The sequence below is a fragment of the Sebastes umbrosus genome, chromosome 7, assembly GCF_015220745.1.
Source record: "Sebastes umbrosus isolate fSebUmb1 chromosome 7, fSebUmb1.pri, whole genome shotgun sequence".
NCBI lineage: Eukaryota > Metazoa > Chordata > Actinopteri > Perciformes > Sebastidae > Sebastes > Sebastes umbrosus.
Genome location: NC_051275.1, coordinates 29018063 through 29032461, shown reverse-complemented (window position 1 = coordinate 29032461; position 14399 = coordinate 29018063). Strand labels below are relative to the sequence as shown.

The 14399-nt window shown below is 41.0% G+C and overlaps 1 protein-coding gene across 4 annotated transcripts in view; it reads left to right on the top strand.

Moving 5' to 3' along the window:
• Window positions 1-3664, top strand: part of numbl (NUMB like endocytic adaptor protein) — a 72793-nt gene extending 69129 nt beyond the window's left edge. For all 4 annotated transcript variants that reach the window (XM_037776116.1, XM_037776115.1, XM_037776112.1 and 1 more), the window contains one exon: window positions 168-3664. In XM_037776116.1, the coding sequence (XP_037632044.1) occupies window positions 168-1303 (1136 nt within the window). In that variant the 3' untranslated portion in view covers window positions 1304-3664. The remainder of the gene's footprint in view (window positions 1-167) is intronic.
• Window positions 3665-14399: the final 10735 nt, after the last annotated feature.

The following is a 14399-nucleotide window of genomic DNA, read 5'->3' as shown; positions in this document are numbered from 1 at the left end:
TTAGCTTTCCGCTGTAGAGAGAATGAATGGTCTAGCTATTATGGTTTTTATTTAAGATTGATTTAACAGGATCATCCAAACAACGATCTTCTGCGGCTGCCCACTTAAGGTCCGTTTTTAAAGGGTTAAATAGTGCATACTCTAAATCTTTAACTTTATCCCTCTAGGTAATCCTTCCTGGGTGCAGCCGGAAGCGGCACTCCACTCTCCTCCGCCGGTCTCCGTGGCGATGCAGATGCACATGCACTGTGGACACAGACGCACGCCCTCCGAGGCCGAGAGATGGCTGGAGGAGGTCTCCAAGGCTGTCATGGCTCAGCAGACCCCTCCCCCAGGCCCCGCCATCCCCTGCATCCCTGGACCGCCATCCATGTCCAGTCAGGCAGTCATATCAGCTGCCCCAGTGTCCACTGTGCCCCTGTCCCTCGTCACCATGTCCAAACCTCTCCTATCGGGCCCCTGTGCTCTCTCAGGTCAGGCGCCGATGCCCCTCCCGCCCATGTCAATATCATCAGTTCCTCTAATACCGGGCCCTCCAGTGTCAGGCCCCCCTATGTCTCTACCTTCCATGTCCATTCCCACCATGTCCGGTCCGAGTATGTCCGGGGCCTCCATGATCCAGCCCTCCCTCCCTGGACCCCCGGGCTCCCTTCCTAGCACCATGCAACCCTTCCCCTTGGCTTTTGATACCGCCCCTGCTCCTGTGGGAATGTTCGCCAGCCAGCCTGTCCAATCGGCATTCGTGCCCATGCAGACCTACATGCCCGGCCTGGCCAGCAGTATGACATATCCCAACGCCAGTGTGCCCATCGTAGGCATCACACCATCGCAAATGGTGGCTAACGTCTTCTGCACCGCCACAGGCTCATCTGGTGCAGGCGGAGCCATGGGCTCGGTTATAGGAGGACCCAAAGTGGGGGTGCTTGGACCAGCCGGGCAGCACCACTCTTACCCAGGAGTACCTAGTGCAGTCGGGCACCCCGGAGGATTTTCCACGCCGCCATTCTCTCCCCTTCCGGCATTATCAAACGCCATTAACGGCCTCCCACCGCACAGCAGCGCCACGATGGCCCTCCAGAATGGGACCTCCAACAGCGGTGTTGGCAGTAGCAGCTGGCCGCCAGAGGGCAGCCAGTTGACAGCGCCGGCAGCCGGCGACTTCCAAGAAGACGATCGATTTGAGGCCAAGTGGGCGGCGCTGGAGGCCAAACCAGCTCCTCAGCAGCCGGGGAATAAGACGCCAGCTGCAGCGGCCAACCCGTTCTCCAACAATCTTCAAAAGACTTTTGAAATTGAGCTTTAAGCCGGAGTTGGCCTCCCAAAGCTGTAGCTCTCGCCCTGGAGTTAAAGCCCGAGAAAGGCGGGCTTAGAACAGGATGCAGGTCCTTAAAGTTAGCCTCGCATCCGATCTGTGGCGGCCCAGCAACATGCTAAAAGCTCTCATAGGAGTTATAATGATCTTAATTGCTTTCTTTACACTCCCATGAGAGCTTAGGAGGAAGTAGGCAGATTGCTGGGCTGCCATTGGAGGATCAGGTCTCGAGCTCACTAGACTTGATGGACTGAATCCTTCCACTCCACCCGCTACCCACCTCTTCTTCCTTGCTTTCACTTCTCCACTCTGGCTTTACTTTACTTGCTGCAAGTCCCTGGATGTACTGTATGTGCCCCCCTGTGGACATGGTGGAGCGGGGGACACAGCTCAGTGGTTTCTTTCTTTAAAAAGGGACTCCACTCAGATGCATTCCAAACCCATGAGATGTTTTGTTTTTCTGGTGGAGAAGTTAGCGGATATGGCGTCATCACAAGAGAAGCAGAGAAGTGATTTTGTTGAGTGATGATCAGACCGATGCTGATCCAAGCCAAGCACAGCAAAAGTTTGGATCCCAGAAAGGACGAGCCAATGATGTAAGACCCGACTCTACCGACCCAAAAGGACTTACTGACTAATAGTAGAGATTTATGGCCAAATTATTTTATTTATTGTACTTCATTTTTATTTTAACAAGTTATATATACTTAAAAATCAAATTTTTAAAGTTGTTTTTTATCCCCTATATTTATTTTTGTTGAACCGTAATGAGGAGGGAAACGACAGGTATCAGAGGAAAAGCATTGTGGGAAACTAACAGGAACCAAATAGCCCGAGCTGACAGTGCAGCAGTGTGTAGCGCGACATGTGAGACAGTAAGTGTACATAGCGGCATGTTTCTTCCACCCGTTAGCCCTCACGTATATTCGCTCTGCTGCTGAGGAGTCAAATATGGCGTCACTTTGACTCTGCGGTCCATTTCTGTTGCTAACGCCAACCCCTCAAGGTTTTACTGGGACATGAGAGACCACTTCAGGATATCCAGCACACAGACACTCTGGACAATACAGCACAACATCTTCTCCAGACAAACCCGATGGACTTTAACAACTCAGTGGAAACACGAAACAACACTGTGGAACTGGTTAAAAAAAACGATGCACTACATTCCAGCATTCATCATCCTTTAACATGTTCAAACACACAACAGGGTATAGCCTCATCACGCACGGTATGATTGTGTATTCACCTGCTCTACTGTATACTGAATGCAGTAGAACTGCACTCATTACAGAATATGGGATTGATCAACCCTGTCTCCAACAAAATTACGTTCTCATACAACTAAACTGCATTATCAATTACGTTTCAAGGGAAACATATTTTCTCCTGAATTACGGTCGCGGTTTTAAACAGTTTTAAACACGTGGTTAACGTTGTTGTGTTTTGGCAGTAGTGAACACCCGTCAGCAGTTCAAAATATGATAATCTTTAGAGGCCGATAGTCCAGTTTACAAACAGATAGATATATGACATTAAGATCTACAAGCCAAATGCCAACTACTCAATCATCTGGACAAAGATGAGCTATCTAATGTTATGCTAACTGTATACTAAGAAAACGTCAGCTTAAACTTCATATTTAATCTACCGGTATCTTGCAAAATTTAACCCATAACATTAGTCTACCTTTGTGTACTTTATATACTACAATTCAGCTTTTGAGTCTTATTCGCTGTGCAGTGTTTGATGTTATCTTTTGACACTAAACAGCCAGCGGATGGCAGTCTCACCCTTTATCCTCCAAAAATGGCCAACTTGCTGTCGGTGACCTCACATTGCCATTCCCTATTATTACACTTTCATTAACGGTTGCTTGATATACTTCCGCCACCTGCTCTGCGCGTCGCTCGTTTTGGCTCGTACTGACAAACGTATTAAGATTCTTTCCAAACATAATTGATAATGCTCTTTAGTTGTATAGGAACTTTGTTTACAGGAGACAGGGCTGGATTGATGAATGGAGGTCAAAAGAAAAGAGGAACATGAGAGACATAAACGGAGGTGTGGCAAATTAAAGAACTGAGAGAAATAAAAGATATATGTTGGATGCAGAATTTGATTGAGAGATAAACAGGAAGAGCAGAAGAAGAAGAATAGTTCGCTAGAGGAAAAAAAGGAACCCGTATGTGAGAGACTGAAGGAGAGAATGGAGTCATACCTTTAAACAAAAGAGATGGAGGAAGTCTGAAGGAAGGAAAATGAGATAAGATATGAAAAAAAAAAATAGAGAGAACAAAGACATATTCATCACGTTGCCCCCCAACTCTGCTGTTTTACATGTTTTTGTGTCAAAAACATCCATTTCAGCATCATGTTCCTCGGCTCCTAAAACCTCACAGTCAACACTTTGGATCATATTTTAAAAAGACGTTTGCTTATTATATAATTGCAGCTTTCTGTGTTTTAACTTGATGCAACATTACGAAGCAGAAACGTTCTTTAAAGAAGGGCTTCCCCAACGTGACGTGTAGCAAACAGGTGGGTCCTGTATGTTATATAAAAACTGTAATCTGACTAGAGACGCTCCGGTTATGTTCCTGGGGAATTGAATTGTATGGATGTGGACCTCCACTGATTAGGTTTCCTGCTCATTAACTCCCCACAGTTTAATTAGCTTATTAGGTCTCTTCCTGTGGCAGCCCACCCGTCTGCCGTCTCTAAGAACTTAAATTTATTAATTTATACCATCCTCCCAGGGTTTTTGTCCTTTGTTTTAGGACGAATCAATATTTCATCCCTCACCAAACACAAATTCCTCTCTCTGCCCTCCTCTCTCTACAAGACCAGACTGGTTCACTCATAAAACCGATGCTTTTATTTCATTCAAAGTATATTTTAGCCCTCCAAATTATAAATGTAGGTTAATTGTGTTCCGCGTTAAAGCAAACTAAATGACCTCATAAACTTGATTGTAAAACCATAGTTTAGTGATGGTAACAAAGCAAACCAGTGGGATTTATTTTTAATCTTTATTTACAGAATTTTTGTATTTAAACCTACATATTTGTATTGTAATTACATTGTACAAAAGATAAATAAAGTAATATAATATTACTCCTGTTCATGTTTGGTAGGTGGTGGCTTTTTAGCTTTTCACACTGAAGTTTTTTCTTTTCCATCCATTCCTTTTATGACCTTTTCTTTCAATCTATCTCTCTATCCTGGACTATCACCTTCATTTTCTTTTCATTTCAGCCTTCTGGGATCTCAACTGCTCTCTTCTGTTATTGATCCGTGCACAGGTGCATTGCCATCAGTTGGATTGATGCAGGTTAAACATCTTCCTGAATGTCTTTAAAACACGGTGGAACGCTTTAAAAGCTAATTGGTGTAAAGCAATAGAGTGGGAGACACTATTTTGGACGCCCCTGTTTCCAGAAGTAAACGTCCAATTCTTTTTTTCCCAGCTTTTCTACCGCTTGGATGGACATGAAACCTTCAGTACAACAGCTTAAAGGGATAGTTTGGGTGTTTTGAAGTGGGGTTGTATGAGGTACTCGTCCGTAGTCAGTGTATTACCTACAGTAGATGACGGTCGGCACGCCCCCAGTTTGGAGAAGCAGACAGGAGTATCGACACAGAAGCAAAGCAACGTACTGCTGTGGACGGGGCCGGCAGCAAAATGCATTTTAGACACATAAAAAGAAAGGCCCACCTAAAAACATCAATATCGGTTTAAATATATGCTATTTTTAGAATATTTTCACTGCTTTACCTTGCCGTCAGACAGCCCTTTCCGACGGGGAACTGAAGCCGTTGTATCCATCTGTGCTCTCGCCAAAGCCACCAGACTCCATTTAAAAAACCTGTGATTTTACCTCATAGAACACGGAGGATGCTGGTCTAATGCTGCCTCCATCAGTTAGCTTGTTTGTGCTATTGTGTTGCTTTGATGAATCTGAACTAACCAAAGTCACACAATAACGCAAAAACTAACCGATCGAGGCAGCGGTAGACCAGCAACTCCTGTGTTCTGCGAGGTAAAATTACAGTTTTATGTCAGCTACTGTGGCCATTTACCATACGTACATCCAAAGACAGGAACAAAGACATGGTCGTGATGACAGATTGAAACAGTTGACACCTTATAACCTTATCGTACTTGTACATCACCTTATTTGTCTATACGTTATTGTCTCTTTCCCCCACCCTCCCAGCTCCTGGATGTATCTGCTGTCTAACCATCGCTGTCTTCCAGTTGGCCGGGCTGATCGTTGCTGCTGCTGCTGCAGCTCAGGTCACTAATGGAGGCAGACAAGGCCTCTTTTCTTCTTAAGGGCCGTGAGAAACGAGGCGGATGCACACACACACACACACACACACACACACACTGAGCTCTTGAGCGGTGGTAGCAGTAACTCTCACCCGGCCATTGTCCTCTGATCTGAGGACAGTCAGTGAGTGTGAGCTGCTGAGGAGTCAGAGAGGGACGATCAGCAGAGCTTTATAACGGTTGTAAAACTCCAGTGGACGGACACTTGTTTTCTGTAATTCAATCATTGAGCACCTTGCTGCTTATAACGTTAAATCAAAGACAGTGTTGATGAGGCCAAATTTGCTGATTTCATGTCAAGTAGGTTCTTTGATCAGGAGGGAGGATGTGAAATCCTTCTTGTATTGAGGTTTTTTCTTTACATTTATTAGCAGAAACATGAACATTGACACCGAAGAACCTGTGAGTAGGTAGTTTCCATTTGTATGACATGAGTTTATTCAGTAAGTCTCAGTAAGAAATGACTTAAAGAAACACACGTTAGTGTCTGACCTCTGACATTTCACTGTCTTGACTTAAGCAACAACAAAGGGTTATTTTAGTGATGGTGATGAACTTGTTGATGAAGTTTTTCACTTTTGACAGACGAGTTTGCTCCTATCTCGCCTAATTCAGCTTTAAGCAATTTAAATGTATTTATTTATTTACTTTTATATGAAAAGCCTGCACTTTCTTTATGTTTACAACAAAATGTGATCCACTACTGTATTACATATAGGCAAGGCAAGGCAGCTTTATTTGTATAGCACATTTCAACAACAGGGCAATTCAAAGTGCTATATATATATGGCCTTTTTTTCTTTTTACATGTTTTAACCAATGTTTATTTATTACCAAGGTAGAAACTACTCTTCCTGGGGTCGGTAAAAAAACACTACATCACAATGTAAAAACAAATATGTAATTAAAATTCAAAGCAAAAAAGGGAACAAAAGAAAAACAAACTAAACAAAATAAAAAAAATATAACTACCAATGACAATGATAACAAATGACCACTAGTCAAAATGGGAAAAAAAAACATACAAACTACAAGAAATAATAACTCAACAACACTACAACTGCTAGTGACAAAAACAACAAGTACCCACCATAAAAACATTCGATACAGCTCAAAAACATCAGCAACATCATTAAAAATCAACGAATACAGTTTCCGTAATATAAATAAACCAAGAACGTTCCTCATCAATGATCTTATAGTCATATTATGGAGCAAAACTACATAATACTTAAAAAATGAACTCTTCCTTTTTATCCCCCTTATTATACACATATAATTATACTTTCAATGTGACATGGTTGATCTTCTGAATGACAATATACCATAGAAACACAACTAACTTATATAAAACTTGAGTTATATTTAATTATATTTACTGCCAAAACAACACCTTGCTGTTCCACTGCACAACCACAGTGCCTCCACCTACCGGTGCACCGTGCATCGTACTCTATAGTCAATTGAGTTGAAGCAGTCTACGTATAGGAGATGGAGATGCTTGGTTGTCATGGCTACACAGTGAAAGATTAATTTATAAAGGCTGAAAAAAAAAGTGCTGTAGTCGGCAAAAACTGCCTCCTACTTGTAAAAATTAAAGTGCCAGAAGAAATGATAGTAGCTGAAATTGCAATATCATCCTAATGGATTCTCAAGGCAGGAGGACGTCCCCTGCTCTTTATTTGTGTTTTAAAAAGCCAATTTTTTTTGCACATACAGCGTGAAACTGTGTGTGTGTGTGTGTGTGTGTGTGTGTGTGTGTGTGTGTGTTATGATCACTCAGAACAGATTACTTCAAGCTAATCATACCAGGAGGGTGTGTGTGATCTTTGTGACTTATTGCAACCACAGTAATAAAGCTAGACGAAGCGAGGCAGAGATGGAAAACATCACTGTATTGTCTCACTTCCAATTAGTGCTCTCTCTCTCTCTCTCTCTCTCTCTCTCTCTCTCTCTCTTCACTGCTTTTAGTGGATGTCTGCAAAATGAAGGTTGTTGCCGCTTTCAACTCTTTGCATCACTGTTTCTATATGTATGTAATTAAATAGAGATGGAAAGGAAGGATGTGTGTGTGTGTGTGTGTGTGTGTGTGATGGCAACGTCTGATAGCAGTACGAGCGTAGTAGACTCAGTAATGGTGTTTGTGTAATGGGCCATGCCTAGATTGTCAGATCAGCACTGGATAATGCATCTATGCTACACACACACACACACTTATACTTCTTAACGCTACTTCATCACACAAAGGTACACGAGAGCTGCAGCGATTAATCGATTAGTTGTCAACTATTAAATTAATCGGCAAGTATTTTAATAATCGATCTATGACAGTAAACTGAATATCTTTGAGATATGGATAAAACAAGACATTTGAGGACGTCATCTTGGGCTTTGGGAAACACTGATCGACATTTTTCACCATTTTCTGACATTTCATAGATAAAAAACACTAATCGATTAATCGAGAAAATAATCATTAGTTGCAGCCCTAGTTATGAGACAAACCTGACCACAAAGTTGACTCAATTTAAGTCTTTTTTGCATGAATTTGACCTCGATGGTCTGATTTTTATAATTACGTTATGTAAAAATCTTCTTTTTCTCACCAAATAAATGCTTTTTAGCAGGTTTAAATTCTTAACTCCCAGACTTACATTGATTTACTGCCTCAGTAAACTTAAATAAATCCACTTTGGAGGTCTAGGATCCTGTACAGCCACACTTTGTCTTCTTATCCCAGTTGTAGTGCTGCCACGCAAATAAATTAATCAATTAGTTGTCAACTATTAAATTAATCGCCAACTATTTTAATAATCTATTAATTGGTTTGAGTACTTTTTTTAAGAAAACAAAATCCAAATTCTCTGATTCCAGCTTCTTAAATGTGAATATTTTCTGGTTTCTTTACTCCTCTATGACTTTGAGTTGTGGACAAAACAAGACATTTGAGGACGTCATCTTGGGCTTTGGGAAACACTGATCGACATTTTTCACCATTTCCTGACATTATATAGACCAAACAACTAATCGATTAATTGAAAAAATAATCAACAATAAAAAAAATCCTTAGCTGCAGACACATGCACACTGCATTTTACATACTATACCCTTTTACCCTGACATCTGCTGACATTTCCTGCATTTTAAGTGATATTAGCACTATTTCTCTGTCACACACACACACACACACTCACACACACACACTGGTCTAATGCTGCTAATTGCAATGAATAAAGTGTTGGCAACGTGACCTTGCAGGTCTTGAAGCTATAGAAGGAAGTAATTACATTGATTAATTGTATGTGTTTGCTATTGATTAGAGCAGCAGCTTGCCTTTTGTTTAGTCCACAGCTGGCTCCAGCAGCAATGACACGGGGGGTAATGTAAATCTTAAGGATAATGCTCGAGAGATGTGTGGCGGTGATCCATTTCAATGCTTGTGTGTACGGAGCAAACAGGCCATGACAGGCTTCTATAAAGGGGTTGCATGCAGTGTGTGAGTGAGTGTGTGAGTGAGTGTGTGTAGAAATATGCACATACGTCAAGAAATACTGACTTTGGCCCTCGGGGTTTGAAGCAACCTCAAATGGCAGGGCAAGGTCACACACACACACACACACACACACACAAATACACAATCCTAACTGTGTCCGTCTCTGGTATTTATCACAGGCAAAATGTTGTCACCGTTGCTGTCTCTTATGAGATGGTAGGCCCATCGCAAAATTATGAATCCCATCAGAGTTGTGGGCAGAAAGGCTGCGATTGGCCCGGCAGATATTAAAGGGATAGTTTGGGTGTTTTAGACTTTATTATATTCGTCATATACATACAGGTACATACATGAAATGTTCCTTCTGCATTTAACCCATCCTAAGCATTATAGGAGCAGTGGGCTGATGTGAAGCGCCCGGGTAGCAACTTGAGGTTCAGTGTCTCGCTCAAGGACACGTTGACATGCAGGCAGTAGGAAATCGGAGATCGAACCGCCCAACCTTGTGGTTAAAGGACGACCAGCAACTCCTGTGTTGGAGTCTGGTGGCTTTAACGAGAGCGTAGGTGGATACAACGGCTTCAGTTCCCTGTCGGAAAGGGCTGTCTGACCGCAAGTTAAAGTGGTGAAAATATTCTAAATATAGCGTACACTTAAACTGATATTGATATTTTTTAGGTGGGCCTTTCTTTAAGGTGGCTAAAATACGTTTTGCTGTAATCCCCGTTAACACTGTAGTACATTGCATTGCCTCCGTGTAGATACTCCTGTCTGTTTCTCCAAACTGGGGGTGTGCCGAGCATCATGTACTGTAGGTAATACACTGACTATGGACAAGTAGCTCATACAACCCTTTAACTATCCCTTTAAGATAGAAGACACATGAAATAATTATATTAAGGTTTAAAGATTAAAAAAAAAAAATGTTTAAGATTACAGATGGTTGGTTAAGGTTTGGTGTGGGAAGAACGTAGGCGAGACTTCCATCTCTGCCCAGAACTGCAGTGCAGTGAGTGTGTGTGTGTGTGTGTGTGTGTGTGTACTCACACACAGTGTCAGCGTCTACCACCCCCTGCCAGCAGCTGTCACTCAACAGCGCTGGGTGCCAGAGAGGACCAGAGTCAGTCTGCTCTCACTCAGCCATTGTTTGATTCGTCAAATCATTCAAGCAGAGATGTAAATCATCTATTTACTACAGCACAGAAACATCCTGTATGCAGTGTGTTATACCTATAATAAGCCTAAATGAGAGGGAGATGACAAGTCTTGAAAATTAAGTCATTCGGGTTCTTAGTCACCAGCGTGATCACTTGCTCACTGTTTGGCATCACACATAATATCTAATATACAATATGTCTGTCTATTAAATCATGGTACACTGAGTAGGGCTCTGATTAAACTGTATTAATACTGTTTATACTTATGTAATCATGTAAAGCTCCTATAAGTATATGATGGTGATGATGCATTATGACTTACATGTATGTAATCATATAGAGACCTCTACTGGCTTACCCTGTGACTCATGTGGATTACAACCGTAGTTTAATACATTCCTCTGCAGCATCTTTGTCATACCGGCTCTGCTAATGAAGATGAGCTTCTTGAAACATGAATAACTTAGTGGCAGAGAGGATGCAAATTTCTGACTTCCGAAATAGGACAGCTTTATAGTAAAAATCCCCTGCTGGGACTCACCCCGGACAGTTAACAGTAGGTGGTCTCATGGATAATTTACTATAGTGCAGCTACAATATCTCTGCTCATCTAGCGCCCTCCTGTGTAGAAACAGGACATCACAACGTGGACCCAACAACATATTTCATGATGTTACAATACTACTAAAATAGACTTGCAGTGGTACCAGTAACCTTTACAGATCGTTAAATGGCTCTTATATAAAATAAGCTTAAGGCATAACATTGCGCGACAAACACTGTTTCACACTGATGGACACTGTCTCACATACTTTTTCAGAAAGCAGTATTGGACCCCCTCCACCTCTTACAGTCCCAAAACCAGGGCCGGCTTAAGGCCATATAGGCGCTCGCCTGGGGCGCCACCTTCTGGGGGCGCTGGCCGCCCTCTAAAAATAAAGAACAAATAAATAAAGACAGAAAGAAATATACTTTTCACCCCTGTAACTCTCTTTCTCACACTTTTTCATTGCACTAATTTGTTAATAAAAGTGTAAATTGTAGTGAAACTGATTAAACACTTTTAAGCCAAAAATATCAGGGACCAATTGTTTATTTGTATTATAATAAATACAGTTATATATGAAAATAAAAATCTTAATTTTTGTCTTAAAGGTCCCATATTATAAAAAAGTGAGATTTTCATTTTCATTCAGAAACTCTGCATTTGAAACAATCTGTCAGTATTTCTGCCCATTCGTGATGTCACAAATGTACAATATTTAGACCCTTGACACAATTTTAAACGTCAACATTCTAAATGTGTCCCAGTTTACTCCTGGTTGCAGTGTATGTGAATGTCATCAGCTGACAGGAAGTACACATGGACCAAAGCTGTTGCCTAGCAAGGCAATTCTGTTGCAATTCCGTCAAAATGCGCTAAGACGGAGCGTTTTAGACGGAGGGTATATACGGGCATATTCAGGAGAGTATGAGGAAAATAAAGCTTTTTTTTAACATTACAGCATGTAAACATGTTCTAGTAGAAACACAAAATACAAGTATGAACCTGAAAATGAGCACGATATGGGACCTTTAAGACATATAACGGCTTCAAAATTCAGGAGTGGGGTATTTATTGATGTATTTTATGTCGTAGAGCAAAATTGTAAAATCTCTTCAGCTTGTGTTAACTCCAGCCCTTCTTTCAGGCATCTAACTAAAAAACCCATTGACTTTCAGACGTTGGAACCGGAAGTGCTAAAATGCTGACTCATTTCCGTTTTTTAGAACTCATTCCTTTAGCATTCTATTCCGGAATGTTGTGACGTTGCAGTCTCTGTATAGCAGGCGGCGGTTTTCACCTTCAAGCTCTAACCGCCATTCAAACCGAGAGAAGAAGAAGAACTCAGTGGTTCTGCTTTCAACCAACTAGTTAATCACCGAGGACGTTCATTGTTGGATTTATTGGTGCTGAAAAAAGAAAGAAATTACAAAATCCCAGCCAAATCCAAAAAACATGAATTTAGTGATTCTTATAAAATTGGATCCTGCCTGCAACGCCCTGTCCAATCCGAGCAGAGGAAACCCCCAACAGAGCGTTCCAGTCCTAGAGGAGCAAGGCCCCAGCTTCTGTTAAAAATGAGAGCATTGGAGAAGTCAAGTCAATTTTAATTGTATAGCCCAATATCACAAATTTGCCTCGAGGGGCTTTATAATCTGTACAGCAGACACCCTCTGTCCTTTACAGTACGACCCTCGTATCGGATGAGGAAAAACTTAACGAAATAGACCAGATTAAACGGGGAATAAATGGAAGAAACCTAAGTAAGAGCAACTGAGGTGGGCTTCCTCTTCCAGGACGAACAGATATGCAATACATGTTGTGTGTACAGAGTAACAACATAATGAAATTACAACAAAGACAACCCATATGACAAAATTAATATACCTATATATAATGCATCCAGGCGTCACCAAACATATAAAGAGCCTGAGCAACATGACCTCATCTCCGCCATGTGTCTAAAAAAAAAAAAACTCATAGTATAGTATGTCGAAAATGTTTTAAAAGGTCGTAGTATAGTATATTGAAAAAAAGTCATAGTATAGCAGTAGAATTTTTTTTTAAAAAGTCGTGGATAGTATTTCGAAAAAATAATCAGGTATAGTATGTCGAATAAATAAAACAAGTAATAATACAGTAAGTTAAAAAAATAAAAAAAGGTCATAGTGTCGAAAAAATATAAAAAGTCATAGTATAGTATGTCGAAAAAAGTCATAGCATGGTATTTCGAAAAAAAAGTCATAGTATAGTATGTAGATATCAATCCCCTGAAAAGTCGTAGTATAGTATGTCAAAAAAATTTAAAAAGTCGTAGTATAGTATGTTGAAAAAAGTATAGTATCGGTATCAAGCGCCGATACCGACGCACAATCTGACTGTATTTCAATCTGAATGTATTGAAGAAAAGCTCTTGCTCACTCAGTAGCACTGTAAACATCTTGCAGCATCTCTCTACTCTAGATAGAAAGAGTTGTCATAACCATAAAATGACATTAACTTGACAAAAACTTGCTCATGATTGTGACAGATAGTGAGCACATAACAATCACATCATGTACTTGTTTCTACCTCTCTCAGATCCCAGCTGGGCTTTGTGTGCAGAGGTCTGTAGAGAAAACTGGTGGTTTTGTCATCACTGCCTGAATGTGTCAAACTAACGCTTCATGATGGATTTTTCCACAGCGGTTTGGAGGGGGACCACATACAGTAATAACAGTGCAGACACACAATGTAATTTATCTGTAGCAGCACCAGAATCAGTCAAAACCTCAACACCAGTACAACCTTTCTACTGAACTCCACTCTCTTTCTACAAGTGCAGTTTCACACTAAATCAGTTTTACAACGTGCTAAGTTTAAAGTGTTCTACAGTGGAAGAATGAGTCCTGTGCGGCTATGTGCTGTAGTCGGAAATAAAAAGAAGAAGACTATGATCTACAGCTGATCATCACCTCAAAGCTAATAAGCAATAAAAGGAGGTCGTATTTTAAGAACCGCATCATTTTATTTTTATATACTTCATTACGTCTTATGTTACGTCCTTCATTTAAAAAGTTATTTACGTTGATGAGTGCTATATCATAAAAAAAACAGTCTCCTGTGTCTGTTGTTTCCACATTGACAACATGTATATAGTCTATGATTGTGAGACGAAGTCAGTTTAGTCTTGCATAATTGGTTTGTGAAGGAAATGAGCGTGCGTCATGGATATTAGTCAGCGATCCATTAGAACACCCGGACATCAGGGACCATGAACTTCAGATAACCTTTAACCAGAGGGTGTAGGAGAGAGAAATGATGTTTAAACATCTGTACTGTATGTACCTGCCAACTGCTACACTGTGATTCTCTGGGTAAATCAGCTAATCTCGTGTCTTTCTGAGGGAGACAAAGACAACAAGAAGGCAGAGTAAACAACACACAGGCAAATGATGCAGTCACAACATCTAAGTTTCACTATAGGGACCGAGAAAATTAGAGGAGATAATTACTTAATGGATTGGAGATTATCGAAAGATCAAATAGGAATATCTTTAGACTGTGACAAGAAAAAC